The sequence below is a fragment of the Equus quagga genome, chromosome 6 (genome assembly GCF_021613505.1).
Source record: "Equus quagga isolate Etosha38 chromosome 6, UCLA_HA_Equagga_1.0, whole genome shotgun sequence".
NCBI classification, from domain to species: Eukaryota; Metazoa; Chordata; class Mammalia; order Perissodactyla; family Equidae; genus Equus; species Equus quagga.
The window spans coordinates 64,713,391-64,732,636 of NC_060272.1; the positions used below are offsets into that span (position 1 = coordinate 64,713,391).

The 19,246-nt window shown below is 36.9% G+C and overlaps 1 protein-coding gene across 1 annotated transcript in view; it reads right to left on the reverse strand.

Moving 5' to 3' along the window:
* FREM2 (FRAS1 related extracellular matrix 2) overlaps positions 1–19,246 on the reverse strand; it is a 165,866-nt gene that overhangs the window by 38,832 nt on the left and 107,788 nt on the right. The window contains exons 7-9 of the mRNA XM_046664858.1: positions 3,307–3,456; positions 1,931–2,140; positions 17–214 (exon numbers count right to left, since the gene is read on the reverse strand). Coding sequence (XP_046520814.1) covers positions 17–214; positions 1,931–2,140; positions 3,307–3,456 — 558 coding nt within the window. The remainder of the gene's footprint in view (positions 1–16; positions 215–1,930; positions 2,141–3,306; positions 3,457–19,246) is intronic.

The following is a 19,246-nucleotide window of genomic DNA, read 5'->3' on the forward strand; positions in this document are numbered from 1 at the left end:
TAAAGCCCAAACTTACCAGGGAGGAATGTGATGATCGAGATATCAGTATTTGGGCGTTCTTCAAAGTCCATCATCACTTGTGCAGACCCCTGTCGCGTGTAGCATCTCACTGAAGACCTGTACTGGACATCTCCACTCCTGTGGATCATTGCAACTATCTGCCCATCATTTTCATTTCCAGTATATACTCGTTCTTTGAATTGCATCTTAGGCACTGAAAAAACAAATACAGGTATACCTCAGAGATCTTGCAGGTTCAGTTCCAGACCACCGCAATAAAGAGAATATCACAAGAAAGTGAGTCACGAATTTTTTGGTTTCTCAGTGCATATAAAAGTTATCTGTATACCATACGGTGGTCTGGGAAGTGTGCAATAGCATTGTGTCTAAAAAAACAACATACGTATCTTAATTAAAAAATACTTTAGTGCTAAAAAATGCTAACCATCATCTGAGCTTTCAGAGTCGTAATCTTTTAGCTGGTGGAGGGTCTTGTAAAAAACTCAGTATCTGCAAAGTTCAATACGGGGAAGTGCAATAAAACGAGGTATGCCTGTAAATGTACAGATGAACGAGAGCAGAAATTTCCTTAAGGAAAATGGCATTCCAGAAAATATGGTTTAGTGGAAAGAACAGTGGAACAGAAGCGTGAAGAATTGGATCCCAGTCTTCACTTAGGCACTTGCCAATGTTTCAGCCTTGAGCAAATCACTTAACTTTAAGTGTTTTGATTTCCTTATCTTTGAAATTTTGCTCTGCCTATTTTGTGGAGCAGTTAGATGCAATGAAATACTAAAAAGGGGATAATACCAGCAACTTTAAGATATCTGTATCTATATATGTTGCTCAATCATGAGCTTTTCAGAGTTTCTTGATATGAATAGCAGTAAATATTGTGCACATAATTATAAGCACAGTTTACACAGACTGTATTGGAAAAATTGATGAGTATAATCTCATATATATATGTAAGATTTTTAGGTGACACCTATGCTGGGTCAATTAAATACAGGTTTCATTGACAGCAGGTTAGACTCCTCCAAGCAATGTCAAGATTATCACAGTTGAAGACTATTTAGAATTCCCTTGTGATGACATGTCAGAGAGCCCTGCCATGTGTCTAGCAGCTGGTTGTCTCAGAACAATGTTTTTGGCACCTTATTAGAGAAATTTCAGGAGTGTCTGGGTGTAAGGAGATGACAGAAAATGTCTTGTGCTGAGAAATGGAGAAAGACCATTGACACTGAAAGGTCTGTGCAACTCCATGAAGTTCCACTCATCTGTAGTAAAAGAACTCTTAAGACACAATCAAGATATCGAGGACAATCTCATTTTCTTTTTTTTTTAATTTGAGAGGAAGACTACATGCTTTCTTCTGAGACTATCTAATTCTATCAAAATGATCAGGAAGAGGAAGAAAGACATGGTCAGCTAGGGTATTGTTATGGGTTGAACTGTGTCCCCTCCAAACTCTTAAGTTGAAGACCTAACCCCCAGTACCTAAGAATGTGACCGTATTTCGTGATAGGGTCTTTATAGAAGTAATCAAGCAAAAATGAAGTCATTAGGGTGGGCCCTAATTCAATATAACTGGTGTCTTTATAACAAGGGGAAATTTGGACATGTAGACACACATAGAAGATGATGTAAAGACACATGCGGAGAAGATGGTTATCTACAAACCAAGGAAAGAGGCCTGGAACAGATCCTTCCCTCACAGCCCTTAGAAGAACCAACCCTATTGACGCCTTGATCATGGACTCCAGCCTCCAGAACTGTGAGACAAGAAATTTCTGAGTCTGTAGTACTTATTTACGGCAGCCTTAGCTAACTAATACAGATATATAAACTCTAGTTTATCATTTTACTAACATTTATATAAACTCTAGCTCATCATTTTACTTATCATTGTAAATTAATAAACACTCACAGTCTGAGACAGAGTCATTTATGGACACCGTGGCTTTGCTGGGCTCGCCGAGGGCGGCATTCATAGGCATACGAAGCACCAGTTCAAATTTCTCAATTCCCTCCAGCACTGGTTGTCCAAGATCATCCAGAATGGTAACACGAACAGTCTGCATGTTGACTCCAGGTGCAAAATCCAAGTTTAGACTGATTCCCACATAGTCTGTTCCAGCTATGATAGTAACAAAAGAATTATTCAATTGAGAATTGACTAAATTTGAACAAAATTATGAGAAGCGAATTATGTAGATTTATTTATACTATTTAGCAAAATAAAGACCAGTAGCTACAAAATAAAGATTAGTATCTACATTTGTTATTGAGACAGTAGATCAAAGACTAGGTTCTGACCTTTGTTCTACCTATGTCTAACTAAATTATTTCAGCTCTAGTTATTTTAGCTTTCTGTCTTATAGTTCCTCCATCTTTATTTTGAAATTCTCAAATAGAGCTAATAAAAATCAGGTCTAAAATAGTCAGCATATCAATCAAATATACAATTATCATGAATTATATATAAAATATATACATTTACATTTGGTTAACATTAGTTAAATATCTGTATTTATTTTCTGGAGCTACTACAAAACATGCATGGTGTAGATGAGTGCATGCATGTGTGTGTGTATGAGAAAGAGAGAGAGAGTTTGCATTGTTGGTAATTTAGAAGAAGAAAAAAAGAAATTTCTTTTCTTTTCTTTTTTATTGCTGTAACATTGGTTTATAACATTATATGTTTCAGGTGTACATCATTATATTAAAAAGAAATTTCTAATCCTATGCTTGTCCTAAACTATATGATCAACTCATTGGAGATGTAGATACCAGAATAAAAGGCAGGCATGTGCCAACTAGGATGGCTTTTATAATGAAGTGTGGAAAAAGTCTTTGCATTTGAAGTAGTTATGAAGACACTTGGCTAGCATAAGGAGGGAGCCAAGTTAGAGATGCGTACCAGCATGATACTTAAATGTCATTAGATTTCCGTGAGGGTGGCTGGTATGATTATTCTTATAGTACATACCATGTCATAATATTCAATGATGTTAGATTTACCAAGTGTAGAGAACCAATTCATGCAAATACAGCATTAGAATTTAGAGTCTTTGACTTATGTATTTGTAACTTAGCCTCTGATTCATGGCCCTTAAATGTATTTTCTCACAGTAGTAAACAGAGCCTCAATTTATCTACTCCATAGAAATAATTCCAGAAAAAACATCCGTTCAACCAGATTGTGTTAATAAGAGTAAAGTATTTTAGCTTTAAAGTATTTTGTGTCAAGGTAAATTGAACATTGTGGAACAATCAAAAGAGGTGATGGAAGAAACTGCTTACCTTCAGCAGAGGGAGGATCTGTTTTCCGAGATCTCACTGTGACACTAGAAGACCTGGACAAGTCAGTCCCCGTCCTCCACACCCGCACTTCCACATAGCCGGCACTCTCATCCACAGAGTACTGGACATCGCCAAAGTAGAAGACTGGTTCTGTTAAAAATGAAACAGAAACCATTTCTGTGATTTTTATTTTTCCACATCAAACTCAACGGACGTAGTTCCAAAGAAGAGTTAGCTTCATCTTATTGATTTCCTTATATCATCATATTTTTTTCCTTTCAGTAAGATAACACCTCTTTGATCTGTAGATTTATATAATTTGATGTCAAAATGTCTCTGTTGAAAATATATATATATATATGATAAAGTGCTTAATGGAACATTTTCATCTTGAGGCATAAGAGCTACTTTGTCCCCTGAATGTAGGATTATAAATGGCTTCTAAATATACTTCTTGTAAATTTAGCAGGTAAGATTAGAACCAAAATGAAACAAAACGCATAAAGTTGAAATTTTACAAGTTTGGTCTGACTGCTCATTTTATCATCTCCTGTTGCATCTTCACTCTAGAGATTATTTGCATCACGACATCTTCTGGTCCATTAGATTTGGCCTTAATCCAGTGTATTTGGGACTTTTATAATCACCACATGGTTAGCACCTACTGGCAGAACTAGACTGAATATACACAATGGCCAGTCTTGAAGACTTTAGGAAGACCAGGGCTAGACTGTAAGTTACCTGGGGCTTTGGGGGTACCCTACACCAACTGAGGTTCCAGTAGAGAAATAACCTCATACCAAGGGGTTTACATTTGCCTTAAACACAAATGAAAATGACACGACTTAGGTCATTAAAGTAGGACACAGACTTTGGAGACTTGCCTTTTTCTTCAGTATTGGTCATGAATTGAACTAACAGTAGTCACCTGTCTGATTCCACCCCTGACCAACAGTCTACCTTGCGAGACAGCTGCCAGAAGGTATAGCAGCTAGCTGACTAACAAAGAAAATGGAGAGACAATTTGGGTACTTACTTAAAAAAAATTCTGAAGTATTTGTAGGCTGACAGGAAGTTACAGAAATAGTATACAGAATATATACTTTACCTATCGTGAGCTCATTGTATAAGCAACCATTAACAAGGATAAATCAATTGAGTGTATACACATAATAAGGCGAATAGCCCTTTGACTTGAGACATTTTAGTCATCTGTGTGTGGTTTTACAAGATTCAAAAGGACTGAGTCTAAAAGGACACGCAACTCATCAGTGTTCTTCAAAACACAAGGCCTTTAAAGTGATGACCGTCATTTTTTAGAGCATCTAATTGAATTACCAAACACACAAAATTAAACAAAACCCTACAATCATGGCTCACACCCAAAGGAAGTCCATTTTGTGCACGGCTCAAGTTATTAGAATTCTTTATTTTCCTGTCCCAAATAAATTATGTTTATTAAAACTCGAAAATTGTGTTTTCTTTGTTTCTTCCTATGGGGCGCATTATAAAAAGCATATAGGTCCCCTGAACTCTTGAATAATACAAAACCATCCTTGGAAATTTTGTTTAGGTATTTGGAATCACAGGGCCATAAATCTGACTAGAGTCAACTTCACCTCCTTCTCATCCTTTCCACGTGGATGGTGTGAGGGCACGTGCGTGTATGTGTGCAGGTGAAGGGGAGATCTTAGTAACCTCAGTCAAGGCAGACCTCAAATACAAGCCAGTAAATTCCTTACATTTCTCATGTCTAAGCAGGGGCAAAGGTGAAGACAGAGCCCAGAAAATGCTTATTTTGACCAGATGGCCAAACTAGGCACATCTGTATGTCTTTTAAAAGGTTTTTATAATTATCATGGAGGCCTGATCGTCTGCATCCAACAAATGGTCTAAGTCTCTTCACATTCCTGGCAAACCACATCACCCTACAGATTAGGTTTCTGAGTTATGGAAGAGAGTTGTGAAATGCAGTGAGGGGGGACGTCCTATTTAATAATGATACCTCCCATCTTCCCACCTCCTTACTCCTCACAGATACACGCTAGGAGTGGAGCAGAGTAAGTCATGTAAGTGAACAGAACCGTTGAAGACCAAGGGGGCTACACATCGGAAGTGAAACTGCGTTCTGCACGTGTGTGTTCACACTCATTCTGTCAACTGTAGGTCAAGTGTTTTTATGTTATAGCACAATGTGTAGTTTATAAAAGAAAAAAAAAAGGGGAGTCCTGTGAAGTACTCCGAAAATTTTATCCAAGATGTTATTCAGAATAAAGAGTAATGATAATAGTTACGATATATAGCACATTCATTACATGCCTGACATATGTGCTTTATATGCATGTGTGTGTGTGTGTGTGTGAGAGAGAGAGAGAATGAGAGAGAGGTGGGGGGGCGTGGCACATGCCAGAGTGCAACAGATAATAAGAGTTATGTGAATGATGCAAACAACGTTATCATATTGCCTATTGTATACATAGTACATTAACGTTTGGCAGAAAGAGAAGGAATGGAAAAAAAGAGTTTTAATCCTAAATCTCTCAATTTTACTAAAGCAGATAATAGAAGGCATTAGAAAAGATATTTATTTCTTTAAAATGAATGTTTTGATTATCGATAGATTTAAGTTATGTGATTTCTTTCCCTTCTGTGCTCACTCATAATGGCTGAAAAATTGGTCTATTAATCAATTGCAATCATTGTAAAGTATAATGTGATTATGATGAGATAAAAACAATTTAATTGGTTTTATAAGAAAAACAGTTCTTGTTAACTGCCCCTTTTTATGTCATTAATTAAAAAAAATAGCTAGACATCAGCACCTTTACAACTTTTCAGTTTAGTTGAGTGAGAACTGAAAAGAGTAAACATTATTATTTCAATTTATTAACACCTTTTCAAAAATCTCTAAAATTTAAATATTCTTTACAATTGTTACCATTTGGACAAAATCTTAGGTCATATGAATGAGTTAATCCTTCAAGCAGTGAGTTGAGTTATAGATATCACTCAAGATGAACGATAAGATGTTCCTGGAGCATTTTAATGGGTCCTAAGCAAGTAAACAGAAGAAAAGGATAAATGAGTGAAGACTGTCAATGGTTGAGGGATATCTATGCAAAATTCAGAAGAATTGCTTGTTCTGGCAAATTATTATAATTTATGAATAAGATTTTAAACTCACTCTCTGATAACATTTTTGTTTGTTTTTGTATAAGAGCTTGTTTTTTCTTAAAAGTTTAGTAAACTGTAGACCTTTGTCTATTAGCTTCGTAAATACTCACATTACAACTTCAAGTAAATTAGAAAAGCCTATTCAATTCAGTCTATTTAATCAGATCTCAAATACGCACTGTGCCTTGTAAGTTCACAGTCTTAATGGAGAAAACAATCAGTGGCTGATATTATTACCTGGAACGAGAGAATGATCAAATAAAGCCATGTAGCCCCCAGCCCACACCCACAAGATACCATAAAGCAGTCATTCCTCATTGCTCTATCACCCACAGATGACACTCCAGAGTGCATGTTTACTCCCTCTCTGCTGAGGAAAGATAAGTCATGTCCAAATAGTGTGAGCAGTACAAGGGAGGTTTTAAATTGGCCTAGTGAAATAGTTTGAAATTCATCAGAAAAGCCAAACTTTCTTCTTTGTATCCTTTGTGGAGTTACACTTTTAACTAAAGGGCGAAGATCAAGGCATTGGCTCCAGAAGTGTCTATTTTAGCTCATTAAACATTAATACCTTTAATACGCTTTTCAAGGTTGGGAATACTTTCGCTACAAACAGCACAGATAGGATCATGCCTGTTGCCTACAAACGAAGTTGATGAGGAGGCTTGGCAAGCCATACAACACACACACCTGCAGCAAAGACAAAGGGAAAATAAGTCTTTTTCCCCACAGGGAAAAAGTGAACTCTTTTTTTTGGCTAAGTCTGGTCTAGATTGATGTTTACAATTACATTGTGTCTCATGAGATGAAAGGAAGAGGTGCTGGTAGTAATTGCTATCTGGAGCCAAATCTTATTTACGCTCATGTGCGTGGACCATCAGTCAATTAAGCTTCCTAGCTCTAACTAACATGTTTGCTTAGCATTGAATGAAATAAAAGCTTTTATGCTGCGTTTTGGTTCAGGGCTGAAAATAATACAAAGGAACCTCCCTGAATTACTTCCAACTCAGATCTCTCTTCTGAGCTTTGGACCTTGATAACTGGTTGCCTACTCAACCCTGTGCCATGGGCGCCTCAAGGTAAACTCCTTTCAAACAGAGTCAGCTGAGTCACCTCCCCTCCCCACTCCCTGGTTTCTCTCTGTTTCACTGCCACTACCCTGGATGCAGCATCACCTGCCATTTGAATTCCCCCAACAGCCACTTAACCAGGCTCTTAACCAAAAAGCCCGGACCCCCAAAGCAAATCTCATCACGGTAATCCCTTTGCTGAAAATCTTTCAAGGTTTCTCATTGCTCTTAGGATTGTTCACAAACTGCTTAACATGGTTTACAAGACACGGAAACATCTGGTCTCAGTTTGCCTTTTAAATCTCACTTTAGCCCCTTTTCTACTCAATGATCTGGTGTCTTGAAGGTCTTAAGTCTGCCACTCCCAGTCTTTGCTATCCCCGCCATTGCTTTGACCACGCCTCCCTCCTCCTTTCAGGCTAGTGTTTAGAAGTCTCTTCAGCTGTCAAGTTCCCTGCCCTTCCCATCAAAGCCCGCCCCCCTCTCCACTGTCACTGCGTGCTTGTATCCGCCACTGTCCCCGAGCTCGGCAAGGGGAGGAATTAAGCCTCCTTTACTCACTGGCTTTCCCCAAAAGGTAGCATAATCAACATCAGGCAGTAGATGCTGAATTAACATTTGCAGAGTGAATGAATACCAAGTAAAATAGAATCATTCATTTGTCAGAGCAAATGAATAAAGACATCTTTGTGGTGGGCGAGTTAGAAGAGAACACTCTCAGCATCAGGCAGTGGAGTTAAGAAGCCTCAGAAGGAGGAGCAGTGGTTGTCTTTGGAGAATGACTTTGCAGGGCTGCCCTTCGAATCTGGAGGAAGTCCACGGGGCAAGGTGGGGGGGGGGGGGGGCACTGAAGCTCAATAAACTCAAAGAGAAAGGGCTTTTTTCCTTTTACTTTTTAATACTTTGCCACTAGGCCTTTCTAAGTTGAAGGTGTGTTAGAATTATCCAAGGAGATTTAAAAACACAGACGCTAGGCCTGCCTTCAATTTACCAAATCAGAAGTTCCAGAAGTGCCCCCAGGCGCAAGTGTTGTATTTTTTCTAATAGACTATATATTTTTAGAGCAGTTTTAGGTTCACAACAAAACTGAGCAGAAGGTACAGAGATTTCCTCCATAACCTCTGCCCCTAGGCATGCACAGCACCAGTGTTTTTAGACACCTCTGGGAGTGTCTGCAATTTGCATGTTCTAGCTCATTTCAGTGTCTTCAGCAAATAATTAATTGTTAGTTGCCACACTAATTGTTGAATTCAATATCTTACTTCATCCTCACAACCACCCTATGAGGCATGTGCTGTATTAATCCTCTTTTCACAGATAAGAAAATGGAAGATTAGGGAGGTTTGTCCAAAGGCGCACATCAGGGAAATAAATGGTAGACTAGCATTCATACCTAGATAAAGCCTGTGCCCCTAACTAAGCTAACTAACCTTAAACAAGGCAAAAAAGCAGTCACAATACAAAGGATTCTCACAAGATTTTAATCGACATGATTTTTACTCAGCAACTCAATATATGAGAATTTATCATATAGAACTAACATAAACGTACAAAGATACATACACAAGAATGTTTATTGTACTTCATTTGCATTAGGGCACAATTGGAAATAAGTCAAAATCCACCAGAGGGGATTGGTTAAATTACAGTTTATTAATGAAATGAAATACCAGCCTATGAAGTTAACTTTTTTGTGGGGGTAAAAAAGCTAGTGGAGACATTGACACCTGGTTAAAGGCAGCTTTGTGATTTTATATCTTACACTCTCCACTTGGTCTCATCAGCAGCAATGATAGATTAAAAATTAAAGGTAATAATGCCATTTCTTTTTGGTGGCTTTGAGGATTTTCCCTTTTATTGTTAATACACTCTGTAAGGAAAGAGAGAGCTATGCCCAAAACAAGATAAACATCTCTGTGAATCAAAAATATACCAGAACATCATAGTGGTGAGTGGAGTCAAAAGTGAATGGTTCTGCTGGTCTCTAAGTCCAGAGATAGGCTATGAATCAACAAGTGAGCCATGGAGATCAAAAAAAATATATAATTCAAGAGTGAGGGCAAAATATAGATATTTTAAGGCATCAGAGATGAAGGGGTTTCACCCACCTATAGATACACACTGAGAAATTGCAAAAAGCAAATTCAAAGGAAAGAACTGTGGACGCCAGAAACTTGGTTGAGCAATCAATAAGATATGCTGGTAAATCCAACTAACTACTGACCATAAGCACAAGTAATAATCATAATTGATATTTTTCAACTTAATGCTGAAACTAAAATTTGAGACAATAGTAAGGAGGTTATAAATGGAGGAATTCAGCGGGCATCTAAACTATCTTCAGTCTTTGTCTTATCCAAGACAGGGAACTTTGTTAGACGAGCAGAGAGTATCTTTGTTAAGATTACAAGTTTCCACAAAAAGGACAGAAACCAGCAGAGAATCAAAATAACAAAGAAGAAGGAAAACTTGCTTGACATAACAAGAAGCTGTGAAGGAGGGCGGAAAAAAGGGAAAAATCTATAAGCAGAACCCCCAAATAAAAGGCCCAAATATATCCATAAATAAAACAAATGTAAATGGATTCAGTTTTCCTGTTTAAAACAGTTTGTTAGATTGGATTAAAAAACAAAACTACATATCACTTATAAAAGACAGCTGTAAAACAAAACTACAGGAAAATATGAAAATATAGCGATATAAAAAGTAAATATTAGGTCAAGAGGAACAAAAGCAAGTGGTGTAGTAATACTAACAAAAGTCCAAATATAATTTAACTAATATATATAACACAATTAAAATCATTAATAAAGATGAACTTTTCATAATACAAAAGGACAGTCCACTAAGATTATATGCTGATTTGATTTTGTATTGAAATATACAAAGCAAAAATTGACAAGACTACAGGAAAATATTGATTAATATACAATTATAGTGGGTTTTTTATTGCACAATTCTCAGAAAACAACTCTCAGTAATAATATACAAAATTACAACATAACTTTGTTTAGTGTATATATTTATTCCCGCACTCCAAGACAAAAGACTAGTATCTAAAATGAATAAAAACTCTCATAAATCTATGACAAAAATCCTAACAGTAAATGGAAAAATTGGAAAATTACATAAACATGCAAGTCTCAGAAAAGGAAACTTGTCTTGTTATTTGTACGTAATCTTATTAGTACTCAGGGAAGTGAAAATTAAAATAACGAGACACTATTTAATACTCATAAGATTGGCAAAACCTAGATAGTTCAACAAGACAAGAAAGCAGACATTCTCAGATGTTGCTGGTAGGAAGGTAAATTGACTCAATCCCTTGGAGAGATTTGGTAATATCTGGGAAAACAGAAATTGTCCATCCAGCACGACCCAGCAATTCTATCTTTAGGTATATATCTTAGAGAAATTCTGCTCATGTATACTCAGAAATATTTACAAGTATGTTTAATGCAACATTTATTTATATTTACAAAACAAAGAGAAAACCGCATCAAAATGACCAGATCTTAAAAACGCAATGCTGATTTAAAAAAAGCAGCAGCAAATTGAAATAGATACATATCCAATTAATGATCATTGCTGCTTTTGGGGACTATGGAAGCTGAATGATAACAGAGGGGACTTATATTTTATGTATAGTGTTTGATTCCTTTAAAAGATCTGAAACAACTACGAAAAATGGTAACAGTGGTTAATTTTAGATACAGCGCATATGATGCTGTATTATTTTTTTACGTTTCTGTAATGAAATTTTTTTACATAGTAGTTACAGAATGGTATGCATAAAATTATTCCATTTTATTAAAATGTACGTATGTATTATTGACGCATACAAAAATAAAGAATATATGTCCAACTGCTAACTGGTTATTTATTAGTGATGGGATTATGGGAAAATTTTACCTCATCTGCTATATATTTCTCACATACATTAATTTGCATTTACATTTAGTTATTTTACATTTAACTTTTGTTTTCAAGTAGTATCTATTACTTTTTAAAAAGGAAAAACAAAGAAGAGAAAAAAAAACCTTCGATGAACTGCCTCCTATAACATCTTAAAATTGATACCATCTTAAAAAATTAGTTTTAGAGAATTTTGACTGGGTCTTTCTCTACTTTTCTTTCAAGAAATACTTTAAATATGTAAACATACATTCTTAAGAAAGACCTCATATGTAGTCTTTAAAAAGTATTTTCAAAATTCTTGTTGGAAAAATAAAGTTAAAATTATATTTAAGGAGAATGTTTAAGAGTATGTATCAGTTTAAAGGCATGTTTTGACATTTCTTTTTCTTGCCAACCATAATTTTCTCAGAGAGAATAAAGAAAAGTCAGTACGTGTTTAGAATGCTGATAATTTAAGGACTGAATCTTTCCAAGATTTCAGCTGAGAATACATCATGAGCCTTTCTCCAAAAAGATGGTGCTATCAGAGAGTCTACTGTCAATCTAGTTTCACTCCAAACTTTGATTTTGTCTTTTTTAGGGTCAATACAAGTTTAAAATAAAATTTAAATGTCACAGTCATCAGAATTTTCCATCATCCAGTAGAATTTGAAGGCAGCTTCATGAATGTTCTTTATTCAACAAATATTGTTGAGCACCCTGACTTCTAGGACAGTGCTTTTAAACTTTGTATTTTTGTTTCTATTCTATATGATATCATATATAAAGGAGGGAAGGGAAGGAAAACAGGGTAAGATCCACTAATTGATTTCTTAACTCAATGGGATATAATTTACAATTTCCTAAACCCTATTCTTTATGGCAATGATTCCCAAAGATGGTCACAGATCTGTGTTGCAAGTCCCTGAGGGGTTTTTTAAACATAGATTCCTGGGTCCCACACCAAATCAACAACATCAAAATCTCTGGGAGTCAAAGATTTTAAACTGTCTCAGGTGAACCCGATGCCTACTGGAGTCTGAGAATCACAGTCATTGCATCAGCGCTTTGGGGGCCCCAGGGGTGGGGTTGGGGGACGGTGGAGGCGGGTGTGGGGGGAGGGCGGCGCCGGAGCGCAGCGAGACATCCCAGAGAAGAAAAACGTGAGCTTGCAGACTAAGCAGGGTTTGAAAGCAGCGAAAGGGAAGGGCATCTCAGGCATAAGGAATAGGAGGAGGAAAGGCTTGAGCACGAGTGGTGGGTTAGGAAGTGGGGTGGCTGAAGCATACGAAGCTGCGGGACAGGGCAAAAGGTGAGGGCAGAAGTTAAGGTTAGAGCCACTTTTGTCTGTGTAAGTTCGTGCATTCCACACCAGGAACTACAGAAAATGGGGAGTCACTGATAATCTTTTAAGCTTGAAGTGACACAATCAAAGCTCGATTTGTACAAAGAGAACTACGGTAGATTGAATCAGGGAAGGACTAGAGGCAGGAGAACCGTTGAGGGGAATGTGCAATCCAGGTCTTAAACACGGACAGTGAAAGTGAGAAGACTGAGGACTCAGATCCAAGAAGCATTTCAGCAATAGTGACAATGCTTTGTGATCAATTAAATGTGGAGGGCAATATCAACGTGGACGATTAGGCAATATCCAGCTGCCCATTTTTAAATCGTGAAGGATATTCATATTGTCATTCATTGTGCCAGTGCCAAGATTGCTCTGTTACACAATCATTCTCCCTACTTTATTTGCTATCTTTCCCAGTACTCTTGTATGATATAATTCTTTAAAATCATCTAGGTGAGAATACCTACATGCTCTGTTCTCATCTGTGAATCCTTCTTTGAGGGCAGATGAAAATTCCCAATTATTCTTTGTGGTTAAGGACCCAGATGAGGCCATCTTCTAGATTTTCAGAGATGATATATTTAATTAAACTTAAAGGTTAAGAGTTAGTGTTCACAATTATTTGGGAATGCTACTAAAAAGAATATGTTTAGCCAACATTATATCTATTTTAAAAGACAAAAGCAAAGACAGTTGCAGAGGAACAACTTTTGAGGTTGAATCACTGATGGAAAGTAGTCAAATTGTGTGATGTGGGTAAAATGGATTTCCTTCCAAACTTATGTATTTCACTTATGTCTTTTAGTTTTCAGACAGCATTGACGTAATTCTTTTGACCAAAAAAAGCAATGAACACTGTACTAACTTAACAGGTGAAATTAACACACTGAATATGAAATCTAAAAAAAAGAAAGAATAGTGAATACATTTCACTAATGCCTCCATTCCTATACTATACTACAAATGACATAGTAGGTCCCAAAGTGCTCTTTTATGTACCATAGTGTTTGTATTTTTCTCTATTGTTAATAATAAACATTTGCCTTTTATGTAAGATAAAAAAATGAGGAATAATGATAAATGGTTGAGGGCTTCATAAGTTAATGGAAAATTTTGATATATTTACTTCTAAAGCCAAGTTAGAAGGAAACTTAGGAAGAGTTCCTTTATAATCATAGGCTGAATGGGCCTCATTTCTGAGAAGACTCGTATCATCAGCCGCTGTCTATAAAGGATATCTTACGCACCTCTTATTATCGATAACCAGGTATTATAGGCTATGGCATATTTAATTCCGCCATCTATCTATCCTTTCACAATTAAACAGCTTTTCTTCATAAGACTTCCTGGGTTATACTCCTCAGTGAATCACTTTCTAGTAGTATGGCCTTGGGCAAATTACCTAATATGTTTGTGTCTCAGTTCTTCATCTGTAAATTTGAGGATAATGACAAGACCTCATGGGTTTATTGTAAAGACCGAATGAGAGAATATGTGTAAAATGCTTGGAGCAGTGCTTGGCATGTCACAGGCTGTCAAGAAACATTAATCATTATTGTCACTACATAATGCAGATTCTTTCTAATCATGTCATATATTTTGTTACATCTAAAACTGAGTAATGATAAATCCTAGGCAAATAAGTGATATCTTGCATATGTGAAAAAGGATATTTACTAAAGCATGTCTGTGGTAGAAAAAGATCTGAAAAACGACCTACATGCTCATCGACAGGGGATTGTTAAATATGTTAGAGACATGCTGTGGAATACTATGTAGCCATTAACAAGAATTAGCAGGGTTTATATGTACTGATGCAAAAAGCTTTTCATGATGTTGTTATTTGAAATATGTATATCATCAGGTAATATGTATAATATGATCATGTAGTAATAACAAACATTTATTGAGTATTTTCAGTGTGCCTGAACTGTTGTAAACACTTTATATATATATTTTTATATAAATGTAAATAAACTCATTTAATGTTTCTAATAACCCTTTGAGGCAGATACTATATCATCTCCACCTTACAGATGAGGAAACTGAAGTCCAGCAGTTCAAGATCAATAGTCAATAAGTGGAAAGGAAGTCAGACTGTCTGCCCCTAAAATATGTGCTAGTTGCCACTTCACTATAGCAATAATTACTTCTAACCAAAATGAAAAGAAAATGTGTGCGTGTACCTGTGTATGTTAAACGACATATCACACCTAAGTGACCTCAGGCGAGAGGTGTGGGTTTGGTGAGGGAGATGACCAGACTATTGACATTTAGTTGATGTACTTCTGTTCAGTACTCATGTAATATTTTTGTAGTAAAAATATTAATACTAAATAAGTATTAATCTGCATAACCTACCTCTTTTAAACCTAAACTCAAAATATTAGATTTAAGAAAAATATTAATTTTAGAGCAGAAATTCTCTCCTCTCTTGTTAAAAATCTTTAAAACATTTTTTACTCAACAGATTCTGGCATCTTTACCAACTTGCTACAGTATTTCATAGTATTGTGGGTGAGTATGCTTTCTAGGGAACTGAGTAGTTACTGCACTTAAAAAAACACACTATCTAAGAGTTGCAAGGTCCTGCAAAGTTTGTGCCTTTCCATTCTTCCATGTAACTGACTCCCAGTTGACAGCTGTCAAGCAAGTCCTGCCTTCTCACACTTCTCACATTGCACTTTTCAAGCTGTATTCAAGTGACTCACCCATTCATTCATCTCCCTCATTAGACAGAAACTTTCCCAAAGGCAGAAATCATACAGTGTTCATCCATAAACTCCACTGAGAAGCATGGAGCCTGGCATATGGGAGGTCGTGAAAAAATGTGCAGAAACATAAGCTAAGACTGATACTGCTTCCAGAGTGTCTAATCAAAAGCAATCATTTTGGCTCTAAAGCTCATCTTGTGAGAACACACCAATTAGTATTATGCTTAATGCAACAGTAATGTTACAATATAATAGCTACCTTTACTGAGTGTCTACCTTTGCAAGTCACATCAGAGTCTTGAATCTTTGTTATATTGCCTATAGTGCTCACAACAGCCCGAAAAGGAAATTATTCTTTTTATCTGCTATTTGCAAACAAAATGAAATTGAGTCTTAGGGAAGTTAAATAATTGGCTCAAGGTCACATAGCTAGTATGTGGTGGAAGCAGGATTCAAACGTACGTTTTAAATATTACAAAATCTGTACTTTTTTCACTAAGTAGTACTTTCTCTATAATTATTAAATATCTAGAAAAGTGAACATTTTTAGCATATTTTCTTTAAGGATGTGTAATGAGAATCTGCTTGAGTGACAAATGGAGGAACACAATATTCTATGTAAGAGAAAATTAGAATATGTTATGAATCAATATTTTTCAGTTGTGAAGATAAATTTCTGCATTAAAAAAAAGATAATACCCTCATAGGAAGAGGAAAAGAAAATGAGAGGTCACCTTATGATTAAACTCTTCATTCTTTTAAAATTGTTACTGCTCTGAAAATCACCAATGAGAAGGTATGTGTGTACATTTTATCCCTGCTGATTAAAGTGAATTACATATGTAAGATTTCAGAATCAATGGAGACTTTGACATCAGGGTGATTTATGTGGGAATCCCAACAGCTGAACAAAGAAGGATTATGACCAACATGGTGTCAAACACAATCTGTGTGAGGTCTCAGGAATAAAAGCATGTCGTCGACACTTGAAAAATAAATAATCTTGACCACAGACTGCTCAACAATTGACACTTGAAACATGCCTGCAGGCGGCAAAGGAAGGGACTCCAGAATAAATAGCTAACACCACTCCATTTCAAGCTGAGAGGAATGTGCTCCTCTTACAATAAATTCTTACAATAAATTGTAAGAATTCTCTTTCTGTTAGTAGCAGCCGTCAACTCTGCTCCATTGCTTCCTAGTGTAGTGCACGTAAAAGGGTCCCAGGGGTCTTCCATCCTTCTGTGGTATGGTGGGGAAAAAACACAAAACTGTCCTACAAGCCAGGGGAGCTAGTCCCCTTTCAGTCAATGCCTGACATTGGGGAAGTCACCCTCTTTGGATCTTGGATTTCTTGTCTACAATATGGAGATACTGCAACCCGGCCTGTGCAAAATCAGATCACTAAGCTTTCAGGTGTATGCACATTCTTCTTGCCCTTCTCGGAGACTGTTGTTTTTCTTGTCCATGTGATACTAGGTGGCAGTTACTTCTGTCATTCAACATTCATGCAACCCCTTCATGCTTACTTTCTGCATTCTTTATTGAAAAGAAAACAGTTGCTTCCTTGCAAGGGAAAATAGAAAACCATTCTTGTCTCATAAATGGTTTGCAAACTAAGGAGAAACCACAGACCAAGATGATAAAAATGTAGGCATCGTGATTTTCATATGGTGTTAAAATTTTCTCAGTAATATGCATGGGTCCTATGATAACCCTTGATTAATCATTTAAACTTGTGTTTTGTTTTAATTTATAGAGAATGAAAAGCTATCTAATATTTTTAAAAAGTAAATAAAGGCACTCCTAGGGTACCTCTCCGTGCATCCTGAGTTAGGGTTGAGGGGCGGTCACGGCTGAGCCGTGTGAGCTGTGGTTAAAAGGTAGCTCAGAGAGGAGGTGGGTAATGGACTTGGACAGCTAAATAAATGGCTTATATGGGGAAACTTAAAAGCCAATTCAGGGCTATTAGTCTTCAGATAAACATAACGTCACTAAGAAGCTCTTTGGCATCTCTAATCTAACATAACAGCTGGATATAAGCTGGAGCAGGCAGAGCTTTCCAGAGCAATGACAATGCCTCCTTGCAACCTTTAGGTGGGAGACTAACCACTGGTTTTCAGAGAAGGATTTTGGAAAATTCAAGTAAGCTAAAAGGCACATATTTTGTTCTTAGAAGTTTCAGCATTTTATAAACACATTCAATGTATTTTTTTGATAAACAGAGCTCTATTCTTTTTTGTCCAATTTTTTTTCGTATTCTAAAAATGGTAAGTAATGGTAAGAATATTAAGAAAAGTCACCCTGGCCAGCCTGCCTGCCTCCAGGCGTTCATCCATCCATGTATTACGTGTTCATTGCACATCTATTATGGCCCAGGCTCCATGCTCTGTGCTAGACATACTGGTGTCAGAGACACAGCCCTTGTCTTTGAAGAGTTTCTGCTCCACTAATTGAAACAAAGTAAACACCATTCCACTGTTGTTTTGGTAACAATAATAATGGTAGTTAAACATATTGCTGTTCTAAGTCCTTTACATACATTAACTTATTTATTCTTCATAAGAACCTTACGAGGTAGGTGCTATTCTGAGGAAACTGGGCACTGAAAGGTGAACCATCCTATAAGATGGAGCCAGGATCAGACACCAGGTAGAACGGCTTCCTAAGCATAGCCTGCCTCTCCATGTATGAGGTAATTCTAATGGCTTGGACTGTGCTACCTGATTTTACTACATTGCTTATGTTACAAACTGCGTATATCTCTTCACTCTTTCTTCTCAACTTAAAATCATCATAAATAATGTTTCCCTCAATACTACCACACCTTCGTCAATAGCTATAAGTACCACTATTTGACCTTAAAGTTTCTCCTTTCTTCCTTTCCCTTGAAGAATAACTTGAAAGAGTACCCATTATTTTCACTTTTTCAGCTCCCATTAACTTTCACACTTAGTGGTACCTGGCTTCATCCTCCAGAACACCCCAGAAATACTCTCTCCAAGTTGACTGGTGCTCTTCTCTTTGCAAAATCCAACTGCATACTGCGAATCTTTGTTCTTTTTTTATCTCTGCAGAATTTTAGTGTGGACCACACCTGTCTTCCTGAAGCTGTTTATCCTTTTCCTTCTATGATACCGCTCTCCCCTGGTTCTTCTCTCATGTCTCCCTTGCTCCTTAATCATGGCTGTTTTTTTAAAGGACAAAATAAGAAGATGGTCGTAGAGTGCTTAGCACATAGTAAGCGCTCAGTTACTATAAGTTATCACTATTATTAGCAGCTAGATTTTGAGGCATTGCTATGAGTTACCAGGTGAAGTATGAGACGGTGGAGTGGGTGACTTTCCAAGCAGAAGTAGCGGCACAGAGCTAGAACAGAGGATGGGTGGACAGACTCACACGCTTGGGGACTGCAGAGAATGTGGCATGGTACGGTATGCTGCTCCAGGTTGTGCTGGACCTTGTGTGCTACGCCAAGGGGTTGGAATCTTATTCTAGAAGCTATCACATGAGAGGTGTGTTCAGTTTTAAGAAGGGGAGGGATGCGATAAAATATGAATTTGAAGGCTCTGAACGATGGATAGGCTGCGGGGTGGGCAAACTGGAAGTGGAGAAACTAGTTAAATAGCAACTGCAAGAATCTGGGCAAGATATGAAGCTGGCTTGGATGAGGTGGTGGCAGTTCAGACGGGGGAAGATAGTAAGGATATACTATTCAGAGATTTATTTAGAGGAGG